At 32.4% G+C, this 23657-nt stretch overlaps 4 protein-coding genes and 1 non-coding gene across 6 annotated transcripts; 2 read left to right on the forward strand and 3 right to left on the reverse strand.

The window, feature by feature from the left end:
• The first annotated feature begins 1722 nt into the window (after window positions 1-1722).
• Window positions 1723-10150, forward strand: LOC145093437 (polyribonucleotide nucleotidyltransferase). The gene is made up of 16 exons (XM_079031564.1): window positions 1723-2198; window positions 2288-2443; window positions 2529-2699; window positions 3256-3381; window positions 3494-3655; window positions 3748-3867; window positions 4748-4885; window positions 4958-5120; window positions 6001-6126; window positions 6240-6370; window positions 7277-7496; window positions 7582-7665; window positions 8112-8191; window positions 8280-8423; window positions 8520-9215; window positions 9793-10150. Exons 1-16 carry the CDS (start codon window positions 1845-1847, stop codon window positions 9895-9897), a joined length of 2976 nt encoding a protein of 991 aa, XP_078887690.1. The 5' UTR covers window positions 1723-1844; the 3' UTR covers window positions 9898-10150.
• Window positions 10151-10521: 371 nt separating this feature from the next.
• Window positions 10522-10594, reverse strand: TRNAV-UAC (transfer RNA valine (anticodon UAC)). The gene has a single exon. It is a non-coding gene; the product is annotated as a tRNA-Val (tRNA).
• A 442-nt stretch (window positions 10595-11036) lies between these two features.
• Window positions 11037-14981, forward strand: LOC145093439 (chaperone protein dnaJ C76, chloroplastic-like). The gene is made up of 6 exons (XM_079031567.1): window positions 11037-11191; window positions 11829-11979; window positions 13282-13474; window positions 13955-14061; window positions 14427-14625; window positions 14724-14981. Exons 1-6 carry the CDS (start codon window positions 11091-11093, stop codon window positions 14846-14848), a joined length of 876 nt encoding a protein of 291 aa, XP_078887693.1. The 5' UTR covers window positions 11037-11090; the 3' UTR covers window positions 14849-14981.
• Window positions 14982-15370: 389 nt separating this feature from the next.
• SIRB (sirohydrochlorin ferrochelatase B) lies at window positions 15371-19668 on the reverse strand. 2 transcript variants are annotated; one of them, XM_079031569.1, is made up of 8 exons: window positions 19525-19667; window positions 19204-19294; window positions 16656-16714; window positions 16304-16503; window positions 16111-16172; window positions 15909-16019; window positions 15725-15817; window positions 15371-15600 (listed from the first exon to the last, which is right to left on the reverse strand). In XM_079031569.1, exons 3-8 carry the CDS (start codon window positions 16703-16705, stop codon window positions 15499-15501), a joined length of 618 nt encoding a protein of 205 aa, XP_078887695.1. In that variant the 5' UTR covers window positions 16706-16714; window positions 19204-19294; window positions 19525-19667; the 3' UTR covers window positions 15371-15498. The 2 variants fall into 2 exon arrangements, with proteins under 2 accessions (XP_078887695.1, XP_078887694.1); XM_079031568.1 differs by lacking the exon at window positions 19204-19294 and having other exon boundaries at window positions 19525-19668.
• On the reverse strand, window positions 16834-19196 carry LOC145093438 (pentatricopeptide repeat-containing protein At2g22070-like). Its single transcript, XM_079031565.1, has one exon. The coding sequence runs from the start codon at window positions 19192-19194 to the stop codon at window positions 16957-16959; it is 2238 nt and encodes a 745-aa protein (XP_078887691.1). The 5' UTR covers window positions 19195-19196; the 3' UTR covers window positions 16834-16956.
• Window positions 19669-23657: the final 3989 nt, after the last annotated feature.

The following is a 23657-nucleotide window of genomic DNA, read 5'->3' on the forward strand; positions in this document are numbered from 1 at the left end:
GAAAGCGCCAACTATTTTCAATGACTCGATATCATCTTCGTCGAAAGAACATATCTCATCGTAGTATAAGATCCTTTGGTCGACAAAATCATCCCCAGAGGACGTGAGGATGTCCTTGTGAGATACGATCATTTTCTTGCCCATTGTTAGTGAAAGAGAAAATTAAGGAGAAGAGGAGAGAAATGTACCTTCTAAGGTAACTGAATGAAAGCTTAAAGATGCACGCATGAGTAGCCCTAATCGATTGCCTCTATTTATGCTAATGGCAAAAGCGAGAGAAAGATTGATTGGACCAGTTATGATGACTCTTTAACGGATAAAATCCTATCCGTTAGGGTTTAAAATTCAAAAAATCTTATCATATTTATTTCGTTATATTTTAAAATTATCCCTTTGAATTTTGGTAAACTAACTCCAAATATCTTGCAAGAATAATTTGGGGCCACTTGTTAGGGCTAGGATCTTGAAACTACTATAGGATCCTCAAGTCTTAGGATCCTGAATATACTCTACGAATTTGACTATTATTATTATTATTATTATTATTATTATTATTATTATTATTTAACGATTATATATTATATTGTCTTTCTCATATGTACAGAAATAACTAGTAAAAGTCTCAATGAATAATCACAACCATGCAAAAGACCCAGAGGACCAAGTCATGCAATGACTATAAGTTGATCTCGGAGGATCCCGAAATTTTCGGGATTATTGTTATTAGCTTTACACTATATATATCACCTGCATCACACAACACCCGATTTTTTTTGGACAGAACACTAGCACTTATACTCATACTCATTCTATTTTCTTTGTAATTATTCATTTCAATCAATAAAATCATCAATGAAGGTGATTGTTATCACCTCCTAAGGTTTTATGCCGGAGATCGTAGCAAGGATCAAAGGTTTTCCTTGTAAATGAATTGTGTTGCTTTGAGCTATATCACATACTTGTTTTATACTGAACATCACAACCTCTCATACACTTTGGTATATTTTTGTTCGATTATTTTTTAACCAAAACAATATACATTTGGTTATGTATAGAGACGTAAACGAGCCTTGACACTAGTCAAGCCATACTCGTTTAAAGTTATAGAAGCTCGAGCTCGAGAACGAACTTGGCTCGTGAAACATATATGAAGCTCGGGATCGGCTCGTTAATGATTGTTCGTCCGTGATTCTCATTAAAATCAAGACCGGCTCGTTATTTTTCATATTTTATCAATATATAATAATATATAAAATAAAAATATATTATACAATAGCTCATTTAAGTCTGCAAGCTTAAACGAGTGCTCAAATGCAGACTTGAGATAAGACTCGTTTATTAAATGAGTTTTATTTTAGGCCTGAATTTGGGCTCTTTATGACTAGGTTTGTTTCAAAATTTTAACGATCCGAACCGGAATAATCCGGTTCGTTTGCATCCATAGTTACGTAGTCATTATTCTATTATACGAGACCCTCGCTATGGGTGATACGATTCCAAGAGACAAAAGCATATTCGATTAGCTATTTAGGATGAACCACACGGATTTCAAAATTACATAATTATTTAATAAAAATTAAATATACTAAAATAGTAGTAGCTATTCAGATTTCAAAATTTACATAACTATTTAATAAAAATTAAATATACTAAAATAGTAAAAATTAATTCTAAATTTTTACTGGAAAAATCCTATTTTACATGGGTTTACAAAGAAATCTGAGCAACAGAAGCCATGTGCCCACTTTGTTTCCGGTCAATCATCGGCCTCCCCTGGCGCTAAAAATCTTAAACCCTAAACCCTCCATCACTAAACCTCTCCAAGGTTCACCTTTACTTTCGCCATGGCTTCGGTGGCGATAACCAGAAAAAACCACCTCGTCTCTTCTCTACTCTACAGTATCCGATGCCGAAGCTCATATTTCCGTCGTCCAATCACCAACAGCCGCCTCAGCTTCACCACGTCAACTTCCACCTCCCCTTCGCCGGCAGATACAGAAATTCCCGTCTCCAGAACCAAAGTCCTTGAAGTATTCAAAGAAGAATTCGAAATTGGATCACGCCTACTCACGTTTGAAACAGGGAAGATAGCGAGATTCGCCAATGGTGCAGTTGTATTAGGCATCGACGATACTAAAGTGCTCTCCACAGTTTGCTCATCTAAAGGCGATGGTGTCCGCGATTTTTTGCCTCTCACTGTACGTATATCTCCTTCCATTTCGATTCTATTCATTGTTTGAATTGTTTAACTTTTTGACTGAGGCTTTCATTCTAATATCCGATTTAGGTCGATTATCAAGAGAAACAGTTTGCTCAAGGAGTGATTCCAGGCACATATATGCGAAGAGAAGGTGCTCCAAAAGAGCGAGAACTTCTATGTGGTCGGCTAATTGATCGCCCTATTCGGCCACTCTTTCCAGCTGGGTTTTACCATGAGGTTCAGGTATGTCACCTGTTCGTTTTTCAACTCTTTCACCATTTGTAGCTGTTTGTCAATTGTCATACTCTCTTATTCACGTTGTTTATAGGTGATGGCTAGTGTGCTTTCTTCAGATGGGAAGCAAGATCCAGATGTAATGGCAGCTAATGCCACTTCTGCTGCACTTATGTTATCAGATATACCATGGGGTGGCCCCATTGGAATGATACGTGTAGGAAGGATTGATGGGCATCTTGTTGTAAATCCAACCATGGATGAGGTAGTAATCTTCTTCTCCTCCTCCTCACTGTTAGAAACTACTATATCCATCTTGTAAATTGCAATAAATAGCAACATACCTTTGTCTTTTACTTTATTTCTTATTTAGTCATTGGACTATAAATATCGTTATTAAAACCATTGTGCTTCTCAAAATTGATTGTTTTGGCTAAATGTTTATATTAATGACTTTTGAAAGTTGAATGATTCTTGCTATGAATTCCAAAGTTCAGTGACTTGTTATTGATTCCAATTTGCTCACTAAATATATCAAAGGGTTAAATGCAAGAAAAAGCAACATTAACATACTTCTGTTTAGTTGTTTACTATAGCATCCTACTTACATTTCTTTCTATTTACAACATTGTATTTTGAAAAATCTACACCATTATAGCAATATCATCCTAATAGTTTGATAAAATTTTCAAAATACTGTTTCTTAATAAGAAAAAAAATTGCGTTTTTAAAGCACAATGCTATAAATGGTTTGATTTTTGTAAAAGTTGCAATACTGAATACCCTATATCTCATTGTTTTCTACAACGGATTTGATGCAGCTTAATCTAAGTGATCTCAACCTTGTATATGCCTGCACAAAAGACAAGACTTTGATGTTAGATGTACAAGCAAGTGAAATTTCCGAAAAAGACCTTGAAGCTGCATTTAGGTTTGCACATCCTGAGGTAAGTTATAAGTCAAAATTCATAAACCTTGGTCAATATTTTCATAAAAACCAGAAAGTACTTTTCAAGAGTCTAAATGAGGACATGAGGTAGCTTTTGATTATACATACAGGCAGTTAAATTCATCGCACCTCAGTTAAGACTCGCTGAAAAAGCAGGAAAACAGAAAAAAGAATATAAACTATCATTGGTGTCAGAAAGAACAATGAATAAAATTCGTGATTTGACTGAAACGCCCATTGAAGCTGTTTTTACAGATCCTTCTTATGGAAAGGTACATTGAGTTTATATAGTATGTCATATTTTGTGTAAGCATCTATTATTTTAATTAATTAATTTTTTGTTTCTTCTTTTGATTGCTTGTAGTTTGAACGTGGAGAAGCCTTAGATAAAATTGCACAAAATGTGAAAGGTATTTTAGAGGAAGAAGGTGATGAAGAAAGCTTAAAAGTTTTATCAAAAACAGTTGATACAGTGCGAAAGCAGGTGCCTTTTTATATGCCTATCAAGTCCTACTTCTTAATGCTTTCTTCTAAACAATCTTTTTATGAGTAAATTACAGAAGTGGTCCCTGTAGTATGCGTAAAATTTCAAGTTCAGTCCAATTCTTGAAATTGTCTCAATGTCGTCCTTAAGTTTCCATTCTGTTGCGGATCCGTCAAAATGTCAAATGACCATTTTACCCCTGTTTTCTCTTTTTCTTATTATTCAAAAAATGCCCCCCCCCCACCCCCCCACCCAACCCAGCCACATCCTATGAAATTTTATAATATCCTTTTTTTAATAACAACAATAACAATAAGCTTAATACTAATAATACATAATAAAAAATGACAGAAGGATAAAATAGGGGTATAAAAGTCATTTCACAACGATTTAACATCCATTTAGGAGAGACTAAATCCACAATAAAATGCATACTTCAGAATTTGGATTAAACTTGCGATTTGTGCAAAGCACATGGACCATTTCTGTTATTTACCCATTTTTTATTACGACAACTAAGTAGGACGTTGAATATGTAAAACGACCATTTTACCCCTGTTTTCTTCTTTTCTTTTTATTCAAAAAATGCACCCCAATCCACCCCCACCTGAAACACTCACATCCTTTGGATATAATAGGCCAATAGGGATATTAAAGTCATTTCACAACAATTTGATATCTATTTCAAACAGTATTAGTAGAGCCTAAATCCGCAGCAAAAAGTAACCCTAAAAAATTGGACTAAACTTGCAATTTTGCATACCACAAGGACCATTTCTGTAACTCACTCGTCTTTTATCACAACAACTAATAACAAAGAAATCAGTGAAAGTACATTGCTATTTTAACATTTATGCATTTAACCCAATAATTTTATCAGATTATACGCAAAAGGATCATTACAGAAGGGTTTAGGCTGGATGGAAGGCGTCTGGATGAGGTCAGGCCTTTGTATTGTGAAGCTGGCAGTTTACCTGGATTGCATGGTTCAGCTTTATTTTCACGTGGAGATACACAGGTAGGTTATTAAACAAATTTATAATATTATAATTTCATTTATGTAGAAATAAAATATAATTTTTTTTTAAAGGTTTTATGTACAGTTACCCTTGGTGCCCCTGGGGACGCACAACGTTTGGATTCAATTGTGGGCCCCCCAACAAAACGGTTTATGCTTCACTACAGTTTTCCACCTTTCTGTATTAATGAAGTTGGGAAAAGAACTGGATTAAATCGTCGTGAAGTTGGACATGGTGAGTTATTATTGTTAAGAAATAGCAATGTACTTAATAGCATCCTACTTTCATTTTCTTTTCATTACCAACATGTCACCTCCAAAAAAAATCTTATTTAGATGGAAAATGACATAAAAGCCCTTAAGTTTGGTAGAAATGTGTGGATTTACCCTTTTGCGTATTTTAGGTTCATTAAAGCCAGAGGTTTGCAACTTTTTTCCAAACATAAGGGCTTTGATGAACCTAAATTACACAAAAGGGTAAATTTGGAAAAAAAAGTTGTGAAGCTCTGGCTTTAATGAACGTAAATACGTAGAAGGGTAAATCCGCATATTTTTGTAAAACTTAAGGGCTTTTATGTCATTTGCTCTAATTTAGACATTGTACTTTCAATTATTTTTGTTAGGGTTAATCTAATAAAAGATCTTATATTTTGGCGTTTTTTCCGGATTAAACCTCATCTTTATTTTTTTTCATGAAAAAGACCTTATATTTTTTCATTTTTACGAAAAAAAAACCCTCAACTTTTTAGTTTTTCCTGAAGAAATCCTCACAATTTACAACTTTTTTTGGCGAAAAATGACAAAGGGCCAAATCGGAAAAAATGAAAAAAAAATTATCATGAAAAAAAATAAAGTGAAGGTTTAATCCAGAAAAAAACACAAAATATAAGGTCTTTTTTTATCGAGGACATTGTACTTTAAAAAAACAATCCAATTATAGCATTGTACATGTATGTCATTTTTTTCTTGTATTTTATTTGAAATAGATGTTTTTTTAATGTATCTTTCATGAGTGATATAATATTTTCAACAACTTTAAAAATCTCTCCTAACAAAACAATTAATTATGTTAAAGAACTAAATAGAGTTATATACTTTGGAATCTTTTTTTGTAGGAACTCTAGCTGAAAAGGCTCTTGTTGCTGTATTGCCTCCTGAACGTGACTTTCCATATACTGTTCGTATCAATTCTGAAGTCATGAGCTCTGATGGTTCAACATCAATGGCAACTGTCTGTGGAGGTATATATATATATATATATATATATATATATATATATATATATATATATATATGTAATTTTCATTTTCCACCTGAGGGTAAAAATGTCATTTTCACTTTATTGATGATGCAGGTAGTATGGCTTTAATGGATGCTGGCATCCCTTTACAGGAACATGTTGCAGGGCTTTCAGTAGGCCTTGTTACTGAAGTTGATCCATCAACTGGCACTGTTAATGAGTATCGTATACTAACTGATATTTTGGTCAGTGTTTTTTTTTTCTTTTTTTTAATAACCAAATTACGTATTTGGTCCCTGTGCTTACTTTTTGTTTGGTTTAGACCCCAAAAATGAATCTTTTTGCAATTTTGATCCTTATTTTATGGTTTTGTTATGCTTTTGTTCCCTCGGAAGTCATGTTTAATGTTTTAAATTGATTAAGGCCATATTATATAAAAATTGTAGTTTGGACCTTTTTTTTTTGGTTTAACCACTGAAACTTTATACTACAATTTTTTTTTTAGGTCGAACTTTTGATGGTTAACTTGAAAAGAAAATTTTCTTCAAGTGGTTAAACCAAACAATTTTCAAACTCTCATGGCTTTTATAGAATTCAAAGTTTTATGTAGTGGTTTTTCTGAAAATAAAAGCAAACTCTCAATAGTTAAAATAGGGAAAAAAAATTATTTCAGTGGTTAAACCCAAAAAAATCCAAACTACAGTGGTTTTTATGGAGTTTTCCCTTTGCTTCAATTACAAAATGCGATCCTTATAGTATACTCAAAATGACAGGTTTAGTCCAAATTTCGTTATTGTTAAAGTTATGTCCCTGTGGTCTCACTTTCTTTCAGTTTTGGTCCCTTGGTCGTTAGCTTTTCACATTTTTATCGAACTAAATTACAAATTTGATCCCTATGTTATACTTAAATTGACATGTTTAGTCCAAGTTCCATTTTTTTCAAATTTTTCCACATGGTTTCATCTTGTTCACTAAATATAACTACTCAGCTGTTACTTTGTTTAAAATGACCATTTTGCCCTTGTACTAAACCCAAAAAACAGTAAACCAAAGGGACCAAATTTGTAATTTACTCTTTTTCATCTTTGTTATTGAGAACAAAACGAATCCAAATCTCTTAACAACAAAATTATCTGGTTCTCTATCTTTAGGGTCTGGAAGATCATCTTGGGGACATGGATTTTAAAATTGCAGGGACCCGAAATGGAATTACAGCAATCCAATTGGACATAAAACCCGCTGGAATTCCTCTTGATATTATCTGTGAGTCACTGGGACCCGCATATAAAGGGAGACTCCAAATCCTTGACCATATGGAACAAGAAATAAATGCAGCACGTGCTCAAGATGGAAAAAATTCTCCAAGATTAGGTATTATTATTGCTTATTCTTGTTATCAACTATTATTATAATAATTTCCATTTTAACTATTAACTAATAATATTTTGTCTTGAAGTTACCTTAAAATATAGCAACGATGATTTACGCCGATTGATTGGACCACTTGGCGCCTTGAAGATGAAAATCGAAGAAGAAACAGGTCTGCATTAGATTTAAAAAATGTTTTTTTTATAGAAAATATTATTATATATAATGAAAAGCAACACTCTTATGAATAGTATACTTTTGTATTTTCATAATTTGGCCACAAAAATTTCTTCTTTCACACTTTGGTCACTAATCTATTTTATTATTTAATACTTTGGCCACAAAAGTTTCTTATGTTGACAGATTTGGTCCCTATACATTGGCAATTTCTTCTCCCTTATTTTGTAGATCGGCACTTTCCACCCCTTACTTTATAGAATGACACTTTCCACCCCCTTTACATTGTAAAATGTCAGTTTTACCCCCTCAAATTTGAACAACAACAATTTCCACCCCTTCAACTTTTGTATATTGCCATGTTTACAGGTTTAGTCCCTAGACTTTCGTATGTTGGCTATAATATAATGTATTAAAAATTGGTTTGTAATTTTCTTGCAGGTGCTCGGATGTCTGTGAGTGATGGGGCCCTAACTATAGTCGCAAAGAATCAATCCGTAATGGAAAAAGTGCAAGAAAAGGTACTTGATCTTTCAAAGGGTAATTAAGTAATTTGCATTTATTTAGGGACAAGGACAACCCATAAATGTATAATATGATCTTTGACAGGTTGATTTAATAATTGGGAGAGCAATTGAAGTAGGAGGTGTTTACAAAGGGATTATAACTTCAATAAAAGAGTATGGAGCTTTTGTAGAGTTCAATGGTGGACAACATGGCCTCTTACATGTTTCTGAATTATCTCATGAACCGGTTATCTTTTTCTTTCTTCTCTTTTTATTTATATTTTTAGACTTTAGTAATACTAATATTATTAAAAATATAAATTAAAAAAATATATTATTTCAGATATCCAAAATTTCAGATGTGATTTCAGTCGGGCAGCAACTTTCTTTAATGTGTATCGGGCAGGATCTTCGTGGCAACATAAAACTCTCTCTAAAAGCCACTTTACCTCAAAAGACCAAAAAACCCGATCCAATCAAAACATCTTCGACACCTGTCGAGGAGGATCCGCCACGTCAGCAAGAACCCCAGAATTCCACATCGTATTCTGCCACGTCACCGATTGTGATCCGAAGCGCTGTTGAGTGTGATGAGGAGGAGAAACTGTCCACTTTAGTTTCGAGTGTCAAACATAACAGCAAATTGCCACGTGTTTTGAAGACAAAATCTTCTTCTCAAAAACCCAAGAGTTTAAAGTCTTTAAGTAATGAGGATGAATTAGGTTGTGATTTGGGATCTAAAAAAACTAAAGGGGTGAAACCGTTTTTACTAACGGAAAAAAGAACGAATAGTGGTTCTAATTATACAAGCTCAGAAGAAGAAGAAGAGGAAGATGATGATAAACATAAACATATGTTTGCAAATGTAGTGGATATTTCTGATTTTTTTAAAGATAGAGAATCAAAAGTAGAGGAGACTTCAATTGATGCAAAAAAGCTGAAGCTTGGAACAAAAGTAACTGCAAAGATTGTTCAAGTACGTGCACGTGGATTAGTATTGGATTTGGGTGGTGGAATTAATGGGATGTATCGGTTTGAGGTATGTGTCACACATCATATGTTAGTTGCAAGAAATAACATTATACTTTCATTTAGTTATATTCTTATAAGAGCAATCCATAATAGGAGCTCTTGAGCTCTTATAATACAAGTTCTCTTTCGACTCAAAAAGCTCTTGAAAAATAAAAAAACGATTGGAGGAGCTTTTTCGAGAAGCTTGCTAATTAGCAAGCTCTTCTCTTGAGCTCTTTTTAAGTGATGTGATGGGACCTATAATTCATTTAGGAGCTCTTATAATACAAGTTCTCTTTCAAATCAAAAAGCTCTTGAAAAATATAAAAAAAACTATTGGAGTAGCTTTTTCAAGAAGCTTGTTAATTAGCAAGCTTTTCTTTTGAGGTCTTTTAAGTGATGTGGTGGGACCCATAGTTTTTGCTTTGAAAAATCTATAATTGGGTAGTTTCTTTTATTTTAATACTTTTACACAGAGGCTTTCAGTTTCCCCTTTAATTTGACTATGCAATTGTGAAATGTGTCGTTTATTGGTTTTGATAAAATTATACATGTTTGTGGAGAGTGTGTAATTACGGTTTTAACCTTGATGGTTGATGTTACAGGGTGGTGGGAAGCAGGATTTTGAAGTAGGCAGTGAGGTACGAGTACAATGTACAAGCTTTAACAGCAAGGGTATTCCTGTAATGTCAATTGTACAGGATGATTAGAGTGATGACATGAAGATTGCTTGATTTTTTTTTATAGATAATTAATATTAATATTATATTATCTATAACGGGTTTTGTAGAATAGTGTATGGAGTTAAATGCAAGAGACCAAATTGTTGATCTCTAATTTTTATTTTGAAAAATTGTTACGATTTGAGGTAGAGTTTCATGGGTTCCTATGATCAATTGTTCATGATACCTTTTGTAAGTTGTCTCAATAAATTTAACTAATTCAAATATGTTTATTTGTTTACGCACCGATGTGTAAAGTATTCTTTTTAGGATTTTCTCATTGTTGACTTTTTTTTTACAAACTAATACGTTTAAATCCTTTTTATGTAGGAGGTGCTTTGTAAAACTGATTATGTTACGTTAAAATAACTTGATATGGTTATTACTTAATATACATAAAAAGTATTAATACATCGGTAAATGTTATAACAAAATTAAGATGAATCTTATAAAGGGTATTGTAATAAAAAGAATAAAAAATAAAAACCTATGTTATAACAAAATTAAGATGAATCTTATAAAGGGTATTGTAATAAAAAGAATAAAAAATAAAAACCTTTAACTTTACACAAAGAAACATATTTAGAGTGAAGAAGGGGCAAAAAAATGATTTGTTGCTGCCTAGGATCGAACTGGAGACCTTCAGTGTGTAAGACTGACGTGATAACCACTACACCACAGCAACAATTTGTTTGGCTGAGGCTATCAGCTAAATCATAATAATTCAATAGAGACAGATATTGTATGCTTATGCTTTGAAATGTTATATGAATAAATTGTTGTGTATTAAAATGTTATACTGTATAATGAATAAATTGTTGTGTATGAAAAAAAAACTGTTATGTACAAATCATTTCCCTTTAGCTAAGTTACTCTAGCTCAAATTTGAATTAAATACGACTAATCCAACATGATTTGTATTTAATGTTTTTTAGAAAATTCAAATCTAAATCCATAAAGATTGCGCCTTATGGATGTATTTGTGTTTTGTACCGACGATGATGACAATGAAGGTCACGTCAACAAAAAGTGCACTAAGAAAATATCTAAAGAAACATAAATATCTTCACGTTTGAATATTCTCATTCACTAGACTTCATTTATCATTATCCCTTCATAATTTATATATATCTGCCCACAAAAACCTTACATTTCATTTTAATATAAAAAAGAAAAGACATATGTCGGCTTTCCCAATATTCCGGCTGCCCGAGGTGTTGAATCCGGTCATAACCACTCATCAACGCCATGGATTCAATCGTCCAAAATTCCCTGTCCCAAGGTACCTTCAAACTAGTATTCATTAATATTATAGTGGATTATATTTTGTATTTATATTTGTACATATGTTCATCCCTTATTTATCGGGATTTTATGTATTTATAATACCTTTGTGATATCAAAAAGCATTTTGTACTAAATACTGATGTTAATAGGGACAACAAAATGTTATATTTTATCCCAAAAAATAGGAAACAAGGACTTCCTAAGATCCCACCTATGTAAAAAAAAAAGGCAAATACCATATTTATCTCGTTTGGTCGTGGAAAATAATACTATAGATGTTTTCTGTAGCTAGCTTTTACGAAAGAAAAAAAAAACTCGAATTAAACAAAAGTTTCGTTTTGTTTAACTACTTCAAGTAGATTTTGGAAAATTTTAGTTTTTTAGTTTTTATATAATTTTATATATCTAAAAGCTAGCGGTTACTTTTGTTGAATATTTTTATACAAATAAAAGCTACAACTTCCGGTTGTCAGCTACCGGCTACGTTTTCTAAACACGCCATATAAATTTTGTCTAGTCCATTTCACTAGAATACTTTATTTACAAGATTATGAGACATTTGGTTGTTATTTAAAGATTGATTTTGTAAAAAAAAATAATAAAAAAATAAAACTATTTATATTGATGAGCAGATGTTGTATGCGAAATCCTGCTGAAACACGAAGAAATGGTGGGAATTATTACGAGTTGCTTGGCGTATCTGTAGACTCCAATTTTAAAGAAATAAAAGAATCCTACAGAAAACTACAAAAGAAATACCACCCTGATATTGCAGGCCAAGAGGTCCCCCACATCTTTCTCTCTTTCATATCTACTATACATAATATTCACATGTCAATTTCTATTTTTTTTTTCAATTTTTAAAATTAAAAAGTCATCCCTATACTAATAAAAGAGTAGTTCTTTTGCCATGTGTCACTATGTTAGACATTGTAATTAATATCATGACACTTGTCAATCTATTAATTCTCCATTTCAAATTTCAAAATTTAAAATTTAAACCATATTTTAATTACATTAAATTAATAATATTAGAATAAAAATAAAATAAAATTTATACCAATTATAATAAAATAAAATTTATACAAATTATAAGATGATATATTTTACTTATTTATTTGAATCAACGATTATAATTTTATATATAACTAAAAAAATATATTTTAATTAATAAGTTATTTAAAATTATTAATTAATAGTTTTGAGTTTTTACTTAGAAAGTTTAATTAATTTTTTAACCGTGATTCCCACGGGTTATAAACTAGTATAATAATATTTATATTTATATATGTAAAGTATTAAATATAATGAATATGATAGTAAATTGCAATAAATAGCTTTCTTCCTTCTTTATTTCAAAATTTTACTTAAAAAAATACTTATTATTTACAATTTAATATTTTATCTAAATCAACCTGTGCGTCTCTTACCTGGTACATATTTATCAAAATTATTAATGTAATATAAAAAGAACCAATATTGTTGGAAAAGTAATACGACTTTTTGAAATAAATCAATTGTTGTAATCACTTAGATACACTTTCATTGATGACATGTTTAACAGATTTCAAAATTTCAAAATTTTTTAAAAGCATACTAAATGGCTCGAAATTGTCACATCTATTATTTATCAACAAAAAAAAAAAAAAAACTAAATGTCATTTGGTGTGCTGGACTCCGTGGGATTTGATTGGAATAAAATTCAATTTCATTCCATTCCCGTGTTCGGTTGCAAATGCGTATGGAATTGAATTGTGTTATCGTTGGAATTCACAAAATCCTTTGACCGATGAAAACCAACATAATTCAACTCCCAACATTTTCCTTTGTGAAAATTACACAAATACCCTCTTAACCCAAGCATTTCACATATAATCTCCTCTCGGCTCACGAATTCCATTTCATTTACATCTAATTAAACGCACATAATTCAATTCCTTCATATTCAAAATCCTTCAAATTCTAATTCCTTTGACAGATACATAATAAAACTTTATGAAGTGGTCAAGTTTGGTAAATATCTATTGTTCAAACTACGACTCTCCTTCGAATAAGATTATTCATAATTTCATGTCATGTTTTCAGGGTCATGAACATACGCTTCTATTGAATGAAGCGTATAATGTGCTAATGAAAGACGATTTAAGAAAAGATTATGATGCTTCAATTGGCCATGTAAGGGTCGGGTTTGTTGGAGATTCATTAGACATGGGTTATAGCTCGTGGAATGGACCATTTCGCGCTCAAGCGCTCTTTGTCGATGAGAAAGCTTGCATAGGTCAAATTTTCCTCTATGAAATTATATCCTAAACTAGAATTGCAATAAAGATCTTAAAATACAACCGAACCTCATTAAGTTAAAACACATGGTAAAAGGTAAGGCTAAATGCAAGAAAATAGAAACAAACTTCCATTTGTTTGTTTATTATCGCATCCTACTTTCATTTCATTCTACGAAAACAATTTAATTCAATTATTTTTTTTATTAATACATTGTACTTTGAAAAATCTGCTAAATTATTGCATTACACTTTCATTTTTTTTTCTTATTATACCATTGTATTTTGGAAAATCCACCCGATCATAGCAGTGAAAATTGCTTTGTATCTGGATGACACTGTTATAGTTAGGTAAAGTATTGAGAGTAGAATTTTTAATAGGAAGAAATTAAAGTACATTGTCGTTTCTTGCATTTAACCCTAAATAGGGTGGGGCCTACAATTACAGTTATGACATTTGAAATGTTGAATTCTAACAGGGTGTAGAGAGTGTGTGCACAATGCTCATAATACATTCATAATGGATGAAATTATTGGATGTGCTCGAGTGAATGTTCAATTTGGAGATGATGACACTAGCATTGAGGTAACCAAAGAGCTACTTGTAAATATAACATGGCTAAATGTAAGAAATAGCAACACACTTCCATATAAACTACGATAGATATCATACTATAATAATCTATCTTTCGAAATTTCACTTTCATTATTGTACTTTCAATCTTTATTCTTATTAAGCAATTGTACGTTGAAACTCTACCAACCACAACATTATACTTCCAAATATTTCCTTTTTAGAGTATTATTTTTTTGAAAAATCAAGTATTGTAATAGGAAGAAATGAAAGTAGGATGTTACAATAAACAAACCAACGGAAGTATGTTGCTATTTCTTACAAATTATGTAGGATGCTAAAAGGGAAAGACTTAAGACACTTGGTTATAAAAACAGGTAGCAGTGGACTCATGCCCAATGAATTGCATCCATTGGGTGGAAAGAGAAGAGTTAGCTATACTTGAATACTTTAACATCCCACGACCTAAACAAGGCCACGGTGTATTTGGACAAGGATGGGAAAGACCTCAAAATGTCTTCATGGCAGCCAAGACTTTCCAAAAACAGCAACAATCTCAATCCCAACAAAAAAACGGTAATTATTATTTTTTTTTTTCCAAAAATGGTAAGAGTATTATTTTATAATATTTTTATTGATATTTCTTGTAAGTGTGATGCAAATTTTTTTTACAGTAAGATGCGATGTGGAACAAGAAACAGAAGCACAGGCACAAGCTCGAGAAAGTGCAAGCTTAAAATTGGAGATGGAGAAATTTTCGGGATTGTGGGAGTGGGTGAAAAAAATATCGGCTTTTTAGATGAAAAACTTAGGTTACTATTGTTAAAATGTAAATATATAATTATGTATGTATATATAAAGAAACTTTTAAAAATGTATACAACAGAAGTATGGTTTTATACAACACTTTGCTTCAAGAATCAAGAGTTAAATCTCCTTTGCCACCTATGCTGTTCCAAAATGAAACAAAACACAAGCACATGAAGTTGAATTATAACCAATATTTAACAAATCTTGGATTTTTTAAGGGGAAAATGTCAGTAAGTATTCGAAAAAATTTCCACCTAGGTCCCTCAACAACTTTTTATTTTGTTCCATTGTTGAGAAATTAGTTAGTTTCTAACATGTTATGTGTTGAAGTAATGATATGGCAAAAATTGCTGCTGACATGGCAACATATTCGAAACACAAGTTTCAGTTTTGTTACAATATCATCAAAATGTATACAAAATCTAATGTTTTAACAATTAATATAAAAAAGACACATAAATAAAGTTTATTTGGAATCTGCCATAAAGAAGGTGGATGATGACACAACATATGAGATAAAATGAACTTGTAACGAAAGTTTCTATTTACTCTGATGACTTGGAGTGATTATACAAATTAAAAAAATTATTCTACCTGAAAATTAAAACTTTGTTTATAGATTTTCTTTCAATATATAAATCAATGAAAACGACATTTTCCTGTTCCCACACAAACTGCACACTCCTCTGCATCACCAGCAATATGGCTTAAGCAATGTTTAATTCTGTCATCCACTACGTCCTGTTTACAACAAAAATGAAATATAAGAAGGGTAAAATGGTCATTTCACTCAGATTCAGACAGTTTATTTAGTAATAGTAAAATTAAAAAAAAAAAAAAAATGAAGACATCGGTAATTTGGTACCAGAAGAAGTGAATGTAGTCCAAGAGGTGCAGTTATCAAATATGAGACATCTGGATAGTCTTTTGCAGCTTCAGCAGTTAAGGAAGGAATATCCTCAAAAAAATAAAAATTATTTATTTATATCAATAAATTATTTTATCAAGAATAAAAAAAATATAAAAGTAGGATGTTAAATTTGGTATACCTGATGCCAGTGTCGCCCTGGGAAGAGGAAGAAAGGGCTTACAATCACACGATTTGCACCTTTTTCAACACAAGCATGAAAAGCATCTTGTATTGATGGTTTTGCTAGCTCCTATTTTTATATATCCAAATAAAACTTTTAGTAAAATTTTCATTAGTTTCAATTAAAAACATTTATACCTTAAAAAAAAAACAAAAAGTACCATATGAGCAGGCTCAACAATTGGGTACCCGGTTTTCGCTATAAACATTGCCACAAATTCATCTGCAACCCATCAAATCACCACAAATACATCAATTTATAGGTTCCTTACACCTCCTCAAGTTTTCCATGATTTTTTTTCCAGATATTTTAAAACATCATTTACTTGATGAAAATGAAAACACATCACTTACTTAGCATAAGATTGGACTCCTTTCTACGTGACCCATGATCAACAATAATCACCCCATCTCTCTTTCCAATCCCATTGCTTCTAACACCACCATTTCCATTTCCCAAACAAGACCTTGTTTGTAAACTCAATCTAGGGTTTCCTTTCTTTCCAAATTTAGTTGATGTAGGGATTTTTTTATTCCCATAATTCAAGCACAAACTGATCATCAATCATAAACATACATTTCAAGTTCATGTTATGCGACAAATTTAGTCAATAACGTTAATTACAGCAAACAAAAATTGGACTTGAGAACATGATTCAAAGTGATGAATTTGAAGTTAATGTGAAGTAATAGAGAAATGAAATACCTTTTGATGTTTAAATTGGATGGTGTAGTGCAATTCAACTCAACTACCATTTCAATTATCTGAAACATTTTTAAAGAAGACTTTTTAATAAAAGCTAAGTGTGAATAATGGATGATCTTTTTTCATAAAATTATATAATTATATTATATAACACAATTGATTCAAGAGCAATTTGAAATTCAAATCAACATAAACTAGTTTCATTCTATCAAATCAAATGTCCTTTGTTTCTTGTAAAAAGGACTCCCACAATATGAAAGAACTATTTACTAAAAGCTTGGAAAATCATTCAACATTCTAATCAATGTTCAAGAATCAACATATCAAACTTCAATAATTCCAAGATTACATAGATACCATTCAAATCCATGTGAGATCCATCTTGTGAATAAAACAAATGCAACTCATTCCTCACTTCAATCCAACTACACCCTCCACTCTTCTTCAACCCTCTCTCCTTCATCAAATTCCTAGTTTTCATAACTTCACTCCATCTCCCACTTGAAGCATAAACATTCGATAACAACACATACCCACATGACTTCTTTTCCACCATTTCTTGAATCTTTAATCCCACTCTCTCTGCTATCTCATCTTCACCATATGTTTTACACCCACTCAACAAAGCACCCCATGCACTCACCTCTGCTTCACATGGCATTGACATGATCAAATCCTCCGCCTCTTTCACTCTCCCTGATCTAGACAACATATCCACCACACACGTGTAATGTCTCTCATTAGGTTTGATCATGTATAATTTCTCCATTGAGTTGAAGTAGTAAAGACCCTTGTTCACAAGTCCACAATGAGAACAAGCAAACAAGATTGATAACAAAACAAGCTCATTTGGCTTAATGGAACTCATCTTCTCCATTTCTTCAAACAATTCAAGACTCTCTTCTCCAAAACCGTTCTCTGCTAACCCTTGAATCATAGCAGTCCAAGAAACTTCATTCTTTTCATGCATTTTGTTGAAAACTCTCTTAGAGTTTTCGATATCTCCCGATTTTGCATACATGTCAACAAGAGCAGTGTTCACGAATACATCGTGTTGAAACCCGAGTTTCAAGGCCTTTCCATGGAGATTTTTTCCTTTGTGTAATGAGGTTAAGTTTGCACAAGCACATAAGACACTAGAAATGGTGGAGACATCGGGTGTTTGACCTAAAAGTAGCATATCATTGAAAACTTCTAAAACTTTATCATATTCTTCGTTTCCTAAGAATCCTGACACCATCGAATTCCATGATCCGATGTTTTTCATGGTTATTTGATCAAATAACTTTTTAGCTTCTTCTAGATTTCCATTTGAGGTATAGGCACTAATCATACTATTCCAACAAACAGCATTCTTGTTCTTGATATTGTCAAACACTAGACGCCCATCTTTAGTGTTTCCACATGAACCATATAAGTCAACTAATGAACTACTAACAAAAACATCGTTTGACATTCCTAGTTTCATGACATGGGCATGAATGTTTTTGCCTGAATGTAATGCCTTAAGGTTAGCTAAAGCATTAATAGCACTAGAAAGACAAGAGGAATTTGGGGCAATATCATTTTCAATCATTTGGCGAAAAAGTTTGATTGCTTCTTTTGCATAACCTTTTTGGGTGTATCTTGAGATCATAGCACTCCAAGAAACTTCATTTCTTTCAGGCATTTCATCAAACACCTTCCGAGCTTCTTCCAAATTTCCCATTTGAACATACATATCTAAGATTGCTGTCCAAGAAATCACATCTCTTTTCCCCATTCTTTCAAAGACTCCACGAGCCATTTCCATTTTTCCTAATCTTAAACTAAATGTTATTAAAGAATTACAAACAGACACATCATCTTCATATCCAAGTTTAATAGCTAAACTCAAAAGGGTCATTCCTAATGAAAAGTTCCCCATTTCAGTAGAAGCTCTTACAATGGAAACAAACGTAACATTATTAGGGTTTACCCCGGATCTTAACATTTCCAAGAAGAGTTCTATTGATTTTGAATGCATTCCATTTGACAACACCCCACTAATTGCAGCTGTCCAAGAAATTACATTCTGAAAAGGGTTTCTTTGAAATAACCACATGGACTCATCCACTCTACCATATTTTAAATACCCAGAAATTAAAGCAGTCCAAGAAACTTCATTTCTTTCAGGCATTTCATCAAACAGCTTGCGTGCTTCATCTATGTTCCCCCAATCGACATTGGCAGATATCAAACAATTGTGAACAATCATATCAAACCCTTCATAGTCTTTAAGTAATTGATCAACTTCAAATGATCTTCTGAAATCTAGATACATGATGAGTAATTTGACTGCTACATGTCTATGTGATGAAATGCCAATTTTGTACAAATGGCCATGGAGAACTTGGCCTTCTGTGATCAAACGTTGTTTTGAACAATGTCTTAAGATTGAAATGTTGGCTTCAATAAAGCCAACAAAGCTTTTTATTGGATTTCTTATAACAGATAGACTTTTGAAAATACTCCCCATTTTGAAGCACACAAGTTGAATGATGTTGTGTTGGTGCAACATGTAACATACCCGGTATCCACTTTAGGTCAAAATCGGGTATGGATGCATCCAAAGTCTTTGGAAGGACATATTGGATGTGGGTTGAAGATAATCGAGTAAACTGCAAGAGACGTATCCACAGATTCATAAATTACATGTTCTACTTATTAACAAGCTCGATGGACATAGCGAAAAAGCATCGTAATGCATTATTAATCTTAATAACTATACGAACGAGTCACAAAACCCGACTAAGGTCCTCTAAAATCAAGATGTAGCATGTCCCATTTTCTTCCTAGTCGAGCAACAAACCCTAACTAACAAGATGTACATAAGAAATCGAAACCGTACCTGTTAAGAAGAACACTATGCGATTAGACCGAACTTCTTTACCAAGAATCTACACTTTCACCCTAAAAGAGTCGAAGGGGTGGGCAATTTTGGCACCACTGATAGAGTTCAAACACTGTTTTTCAACCGACCTTAAGTTGTGGGGAGTTGTGGTGGGGTTAGCAAAAACACTGTTTTTCAACTAAAATTAATTGCAAAAACCACATAAACCGCAATCGCAATAAAAACCGATGGTGAGGTTTTCTGTTTTTCAAAAACCGCAAATTTGCAGTGCGGTGCGGTTATTAGTTTCCAAAAACCGCAAAAAAAACTGCACCGCACCGCATATATTATATACAATTTTTTTTTATCAATTATTAGTTTGTTAAATATTAAAAATAAGACAAGTTTCATGAATTGAAGACATATACATTACTAGAAGACAAAAATGTTTGTTTTTTCTTATGTTTCACTTTGAAAAAATGATGAAATTAGACAATTTTAAGATATTTATTGTTAATTACTATTGATTTGACGTTTTTAAAATATTAGTTGTTTGTGGTTTAAGCTAAATAGTTAATTGTCTTATACCTTATGGTTTTTTTTTATTACAAGTAATATGTTTGAACTCTTAAAACTATTTGAGCTCTAAATTGTGGTTAAAAACCACACAAAATAACTGCACCAAATCCATGCGGTTAATAACCGCAACACAAAAAAAACAAAACCGCACCGCAAAAATAACCGCCTAACCGCATCGCAAAAATAACCGCACCATGCGGTTTTGAAATTGGATTAACCGCATTTGCGGTTAGTAGTGAGGTTTTGGCTAATAACCGCACCGAACCGCACCACGCTCACCCCTAGTTATGGGGAGGGGACATAAGATTTTTTATTTAATTTTGGCATGTTTAGTTTGGTGACCGATAACAAGTTTGGTTAAAAATAGAAAAATAAATAAATACAAACACTAAACCACAACACTACAAAAGTAAGCAAAAACGAAAATGGATAAACAGAAATATAAACAAATTGAATTTATATAAATCAAAGATTCTTAAATAAAAATACATACTTGAATGTTGAAGTATATAACAGAAAATAAAAACTCCTAATTGTAGATTGAGACCTGCAATTGCAGTGTCCGAAGACATAAATTTCTTTGGTAGGGATCTTACCTAAGATCTTCTCTTGATTCTGACGAAATTTACTATGCTCTCTCTATTGTTTGTGGAATACGAAATTATATGAGGGATTTGTGTGTTTTTCTAAACCTGAAATCTAGTCTTTGGTGATGTATTTATAGATATACATTAACAGTTAATAACTGTTTTTCCCTCCAAAAACTGTTAACCAAAAATAACTGTCAAGATAATTAGAATGAATTTAACAGATTTTTTAATATAAAATAAAAGTCAAAATTGGAATTTATATATATATATATATATATATATATATATATATATATATATAATGTGATTAGTCAAGGAGACCCCAAGGCCCAAGGCCAATCTTTTGACCATTAAATATATATAAGTCTTTTAAGACCAATTTGACTAGCCCAATCACCAAATCCAACCCAATCCTTTTAATCTAAGTCTTTGATCTAATTATTAAACAACTAGTAGGAGGCTTTTTAAGGGAGTGTAAGTTTCCTCTTTCTTCCAATGTGGGACAAGTCCCATAAAGAAAGTTTTCCATTAACAAAGTTACAACAATACCCTACATTTTCTATTCAAACTCCAAAAATACTCCACATTTGGATAGAAAATAAGAGAAATTTGATATTCAAATAAGTGAAGACATGCATCTAAATAGGTGTTGTAAAACTTGAGCCTTTCATAGTGAGTACTACTTGGATCTACTTTGTGGATAGTGAATTAGAGTCTTGAACTAACCACTTTTTATAGTAGAATAAAAAACAAGAAGTATCACACATATCATATCTAAGCATAGATCATTTCTTACTATTGTGTTCATTTTGGTCATGAACAGTCCTTTCTTCATAAGACTTTAGAGAGCTTAGCTATATCAGCTCCCAAAGATGCGACCTCACATCCATCTCACATAGGTAGTGCTAATCTGGAACAATCCGTACTATTCCACTATAAAAGCTATCAACATTATTAAGAATAAAGATTCATCCCTATATCATCAACGGAAAAACACAAAATAATTATCATAGGAGTGAGCATACCTTTGTGTTAGTGCCTCTTTGAGTCTTCCCCAACTAGTTGTCTTATTAAACCTACACCATGGGATCTCCAATGTTGCTAGGTTAGGTTTCCGCCAGGTGGTGACTCATTGTGTTGGCTTTAAGCCCATTCCCCTCGATGTGAAGATAACTTGCTCTCTACTAAGGCCTTTTGTCAAAGGATCAACTATATTTTCCTTTGACTTTATGTAACTAATGGAAATGATTCCATTCTTCAACAAGTCTCTTATTGTGACGTGTCTACGCCTAATGTGTCTTGACTTGCCATTGTATATCTTACTTTGTGCTCTAGTAAGAGCAACCATGTTAGCATAATGTAAACCAATAGCAGTAATAAGTTTAGGCCACGGAGCAATACCTTCTAGGAAGCTTTTAAGCCATTCATCTTCTTATGTAGCTTTGTCTAAAGCAACAAACTCTGCTTCCATTGTAGAACGAGTATTCATAGTTTGCTTAGATGATTTCCAAGAGATAGCAGCTCCACCAAGAGTGAACACATATCCACTTGTGGATTTTGCCTCTGAAGTATTGGAAATCCAATTTGCATCACAATACCCTTCAAGAACATGAGGATATCTCGTGTAATGCAATCCATAATTCATTGTATGCTTTAAATATCTAAACACTCTCACTAATGCATACCAATGATCTTTCCTAGGATTGTGGGAATAAAGGCTCGGTCTACTCACACTATAAGCCAAGTCCGGTCTAGTACAATTCATAATATACATTAAGTTACCAATAACTTGAGTATATTCTAACTGAGCTACACTATCACGTTTAGTCTTCTTAAGATGACTTAAAGGATCAAAATGGGTGACTATCAACTTGTCATCATAGTGTCCAAACTTCTTGAGTACACTTTCAATATAATGGGATTGAGTAAGAGTATATCCATCTGATCTTTTTTGAACTCTTACACCAAGGATCACATCTACTATTCCCAAGTCCTTCATGGAAAAGGAGGAGTGTAGCATTTTCTTGGTTTGGTTTATCACATCCAAATTAGTACCCATTATAAGCATATCATCCACATACAAGCATATGATGACACAAGCATTCTTGTATTGTCTGACATAAACACATTTATCACATTCATTTTAAATCCATTAGAGAGTAATGTGTTGTCAAACTTCTCATGCAACTGCTTTGGAGCCTGTTTTAGTCCATAAAGTGATCTTACTAATTTATAGACTTTGTTCTCTTGACCTTTAACTACGAATCCTTCAGGCTGATTCATATATATCTATTCTTCTAGTTCACCATACAAGAAAATAGTTTTCACACCCATTTGGCGTATTTCTAAATTGTGAATGGCTGCAATTGCTATCAATGTATGAATTGATGTTATTCTTGTAACTGGAGAATAAGTGTCTGTCACAACTAGGAATTTTGATGCCTTGTAAACATTGAACAATGATAACAAATGTGAACCAACAATGTGAAAACACGTAAGATGCTTATTCAATAACAACAGAATTTTAATCAAACACTTCATACAAGCACTGCAAATAGTCAACAAATAATTGGAAACCCTAGAAATCCTTGTTTAAGTCCATTTTGGACTAGGATTTCCTTATTGGGGCCAATGGACCAATAAGCTTCTAATTGGACTATCTTGAACCTAGAACTCTCAAACGGGCCCTAATTGGACCCATATACATGAAACTTAACATTTTTGGGCCTTATGAACCCAAAATAAACTAAATTAACTTTAATGAGTCTTATTGGACCAAAACAAATTTATATTAGCCCTAATAGGCCATAAAAATCATTCCTATATTTATTTGAGCCAAAAATTCACCTAAATGGATTATAATAGGTGCTTAAGCATTAAGGGCCCAAATCTTTTTTACTTCCCTCTCTATTCTCGGCCCAAGCCCAACCCAAGAGGAGGTGTTGACTTTTGATGCCACCTCACAATTATTCATGGGATAAC

This window comes from Lactuca serriola, chromosome 3 (genome assembly GCF_051521515.1).
Source record: "Lactuca serriola cultivar US96UC23 chromosome 3, Lser_US96UC23_V15, whole genome shotgun sequence".
Lineage (NCBI taxonomy): Eukaryota > Viridiplantae > Streptophyta > Magnoliopsida > Asterales > Asteraceae > Lactuca > Lactuca serriola.

What these genes read in the sequence shown, in the direction of transcription:
- SIRB (XM_079031568.1), bottom strand. Translation starts at nt 16,705, where the DNA reads ATGGTAGTTGAGTTGAATTGCACTACACCATCCAATTTAAACATCAAA. An exon ending in GGAGTCCAATCTTATGCTAA is followed by an intron (nt 16,173 to 16,303) that starts GTAAGTGATGTG and finishes GATGGGTTGCAG; the next exon opens with ATGAATTTGTGGCAATGTTT. An exon ending in GACTACATTCACTTCTTCTG is followed by an intron (nt 15,601 to 15,724) that starts GTACCAAATTAC and finishes TGTTGTAAACAG; the next exon opens with GACGTAGTGGATGACAGAAT.
- LOC145093438 (XM_079031565.1), bottom strand. Translation starts at nt 19,194, where the DNA reads ATGTTGCACCAACACAACATCATTCAACTTGTGTGCTTCAAAATGGGG.
- LOC145093439 (XM_079031567.1), top strand. Translation starts at nt 11,091, where the DNA reads ATGTCGGCTTTCCCAATATTCCGGCTGCCCGAGGTGTTGAATCCGGTC. An exon ending in CCAAAATTCCCTGTCCCAAG is followed by an intron (nt 11,192 to 11,828) that starts GTACCTTCAAAC and finishes ATTGATGAGCAG; the next exon opens with ATGTTGTATGCGAAATCCTG. An exon ending in TCAATCCCAACAAAAAAACG is followed by an intron (nt 14,626 to 14,723) that starts GTAATTATTATT and finishes TTTTTTTTACAG; the next exon opens with TAAGATGCGATGTGGAACAA.
- LOC145093437 (XM_079031564.1), top strand. Translation starts at nt 1,845, where the DNA reads ATGGCTTCGGTGGCGATAACCAGAAAAAACCACCTCGTCTCTTCTCTA. An exon ending in TTAGGTTTGCACATCCTGAG is followed by an intron (nt 3,382 to 3,493) that starts GTAAGTTATAAG and finishes TTATACATACAG; the next exon opens with GCAGTTAAATTCATCGCACC. An exon ending in CTGAATTATCTCATGAACCG is followed by an intron (nt 8,424 to 8,519) that starts GTTATCTTTTTC and finishes ATATTATTTCAG; the next exon opens with ATATCCAAAATTTCAGATGT.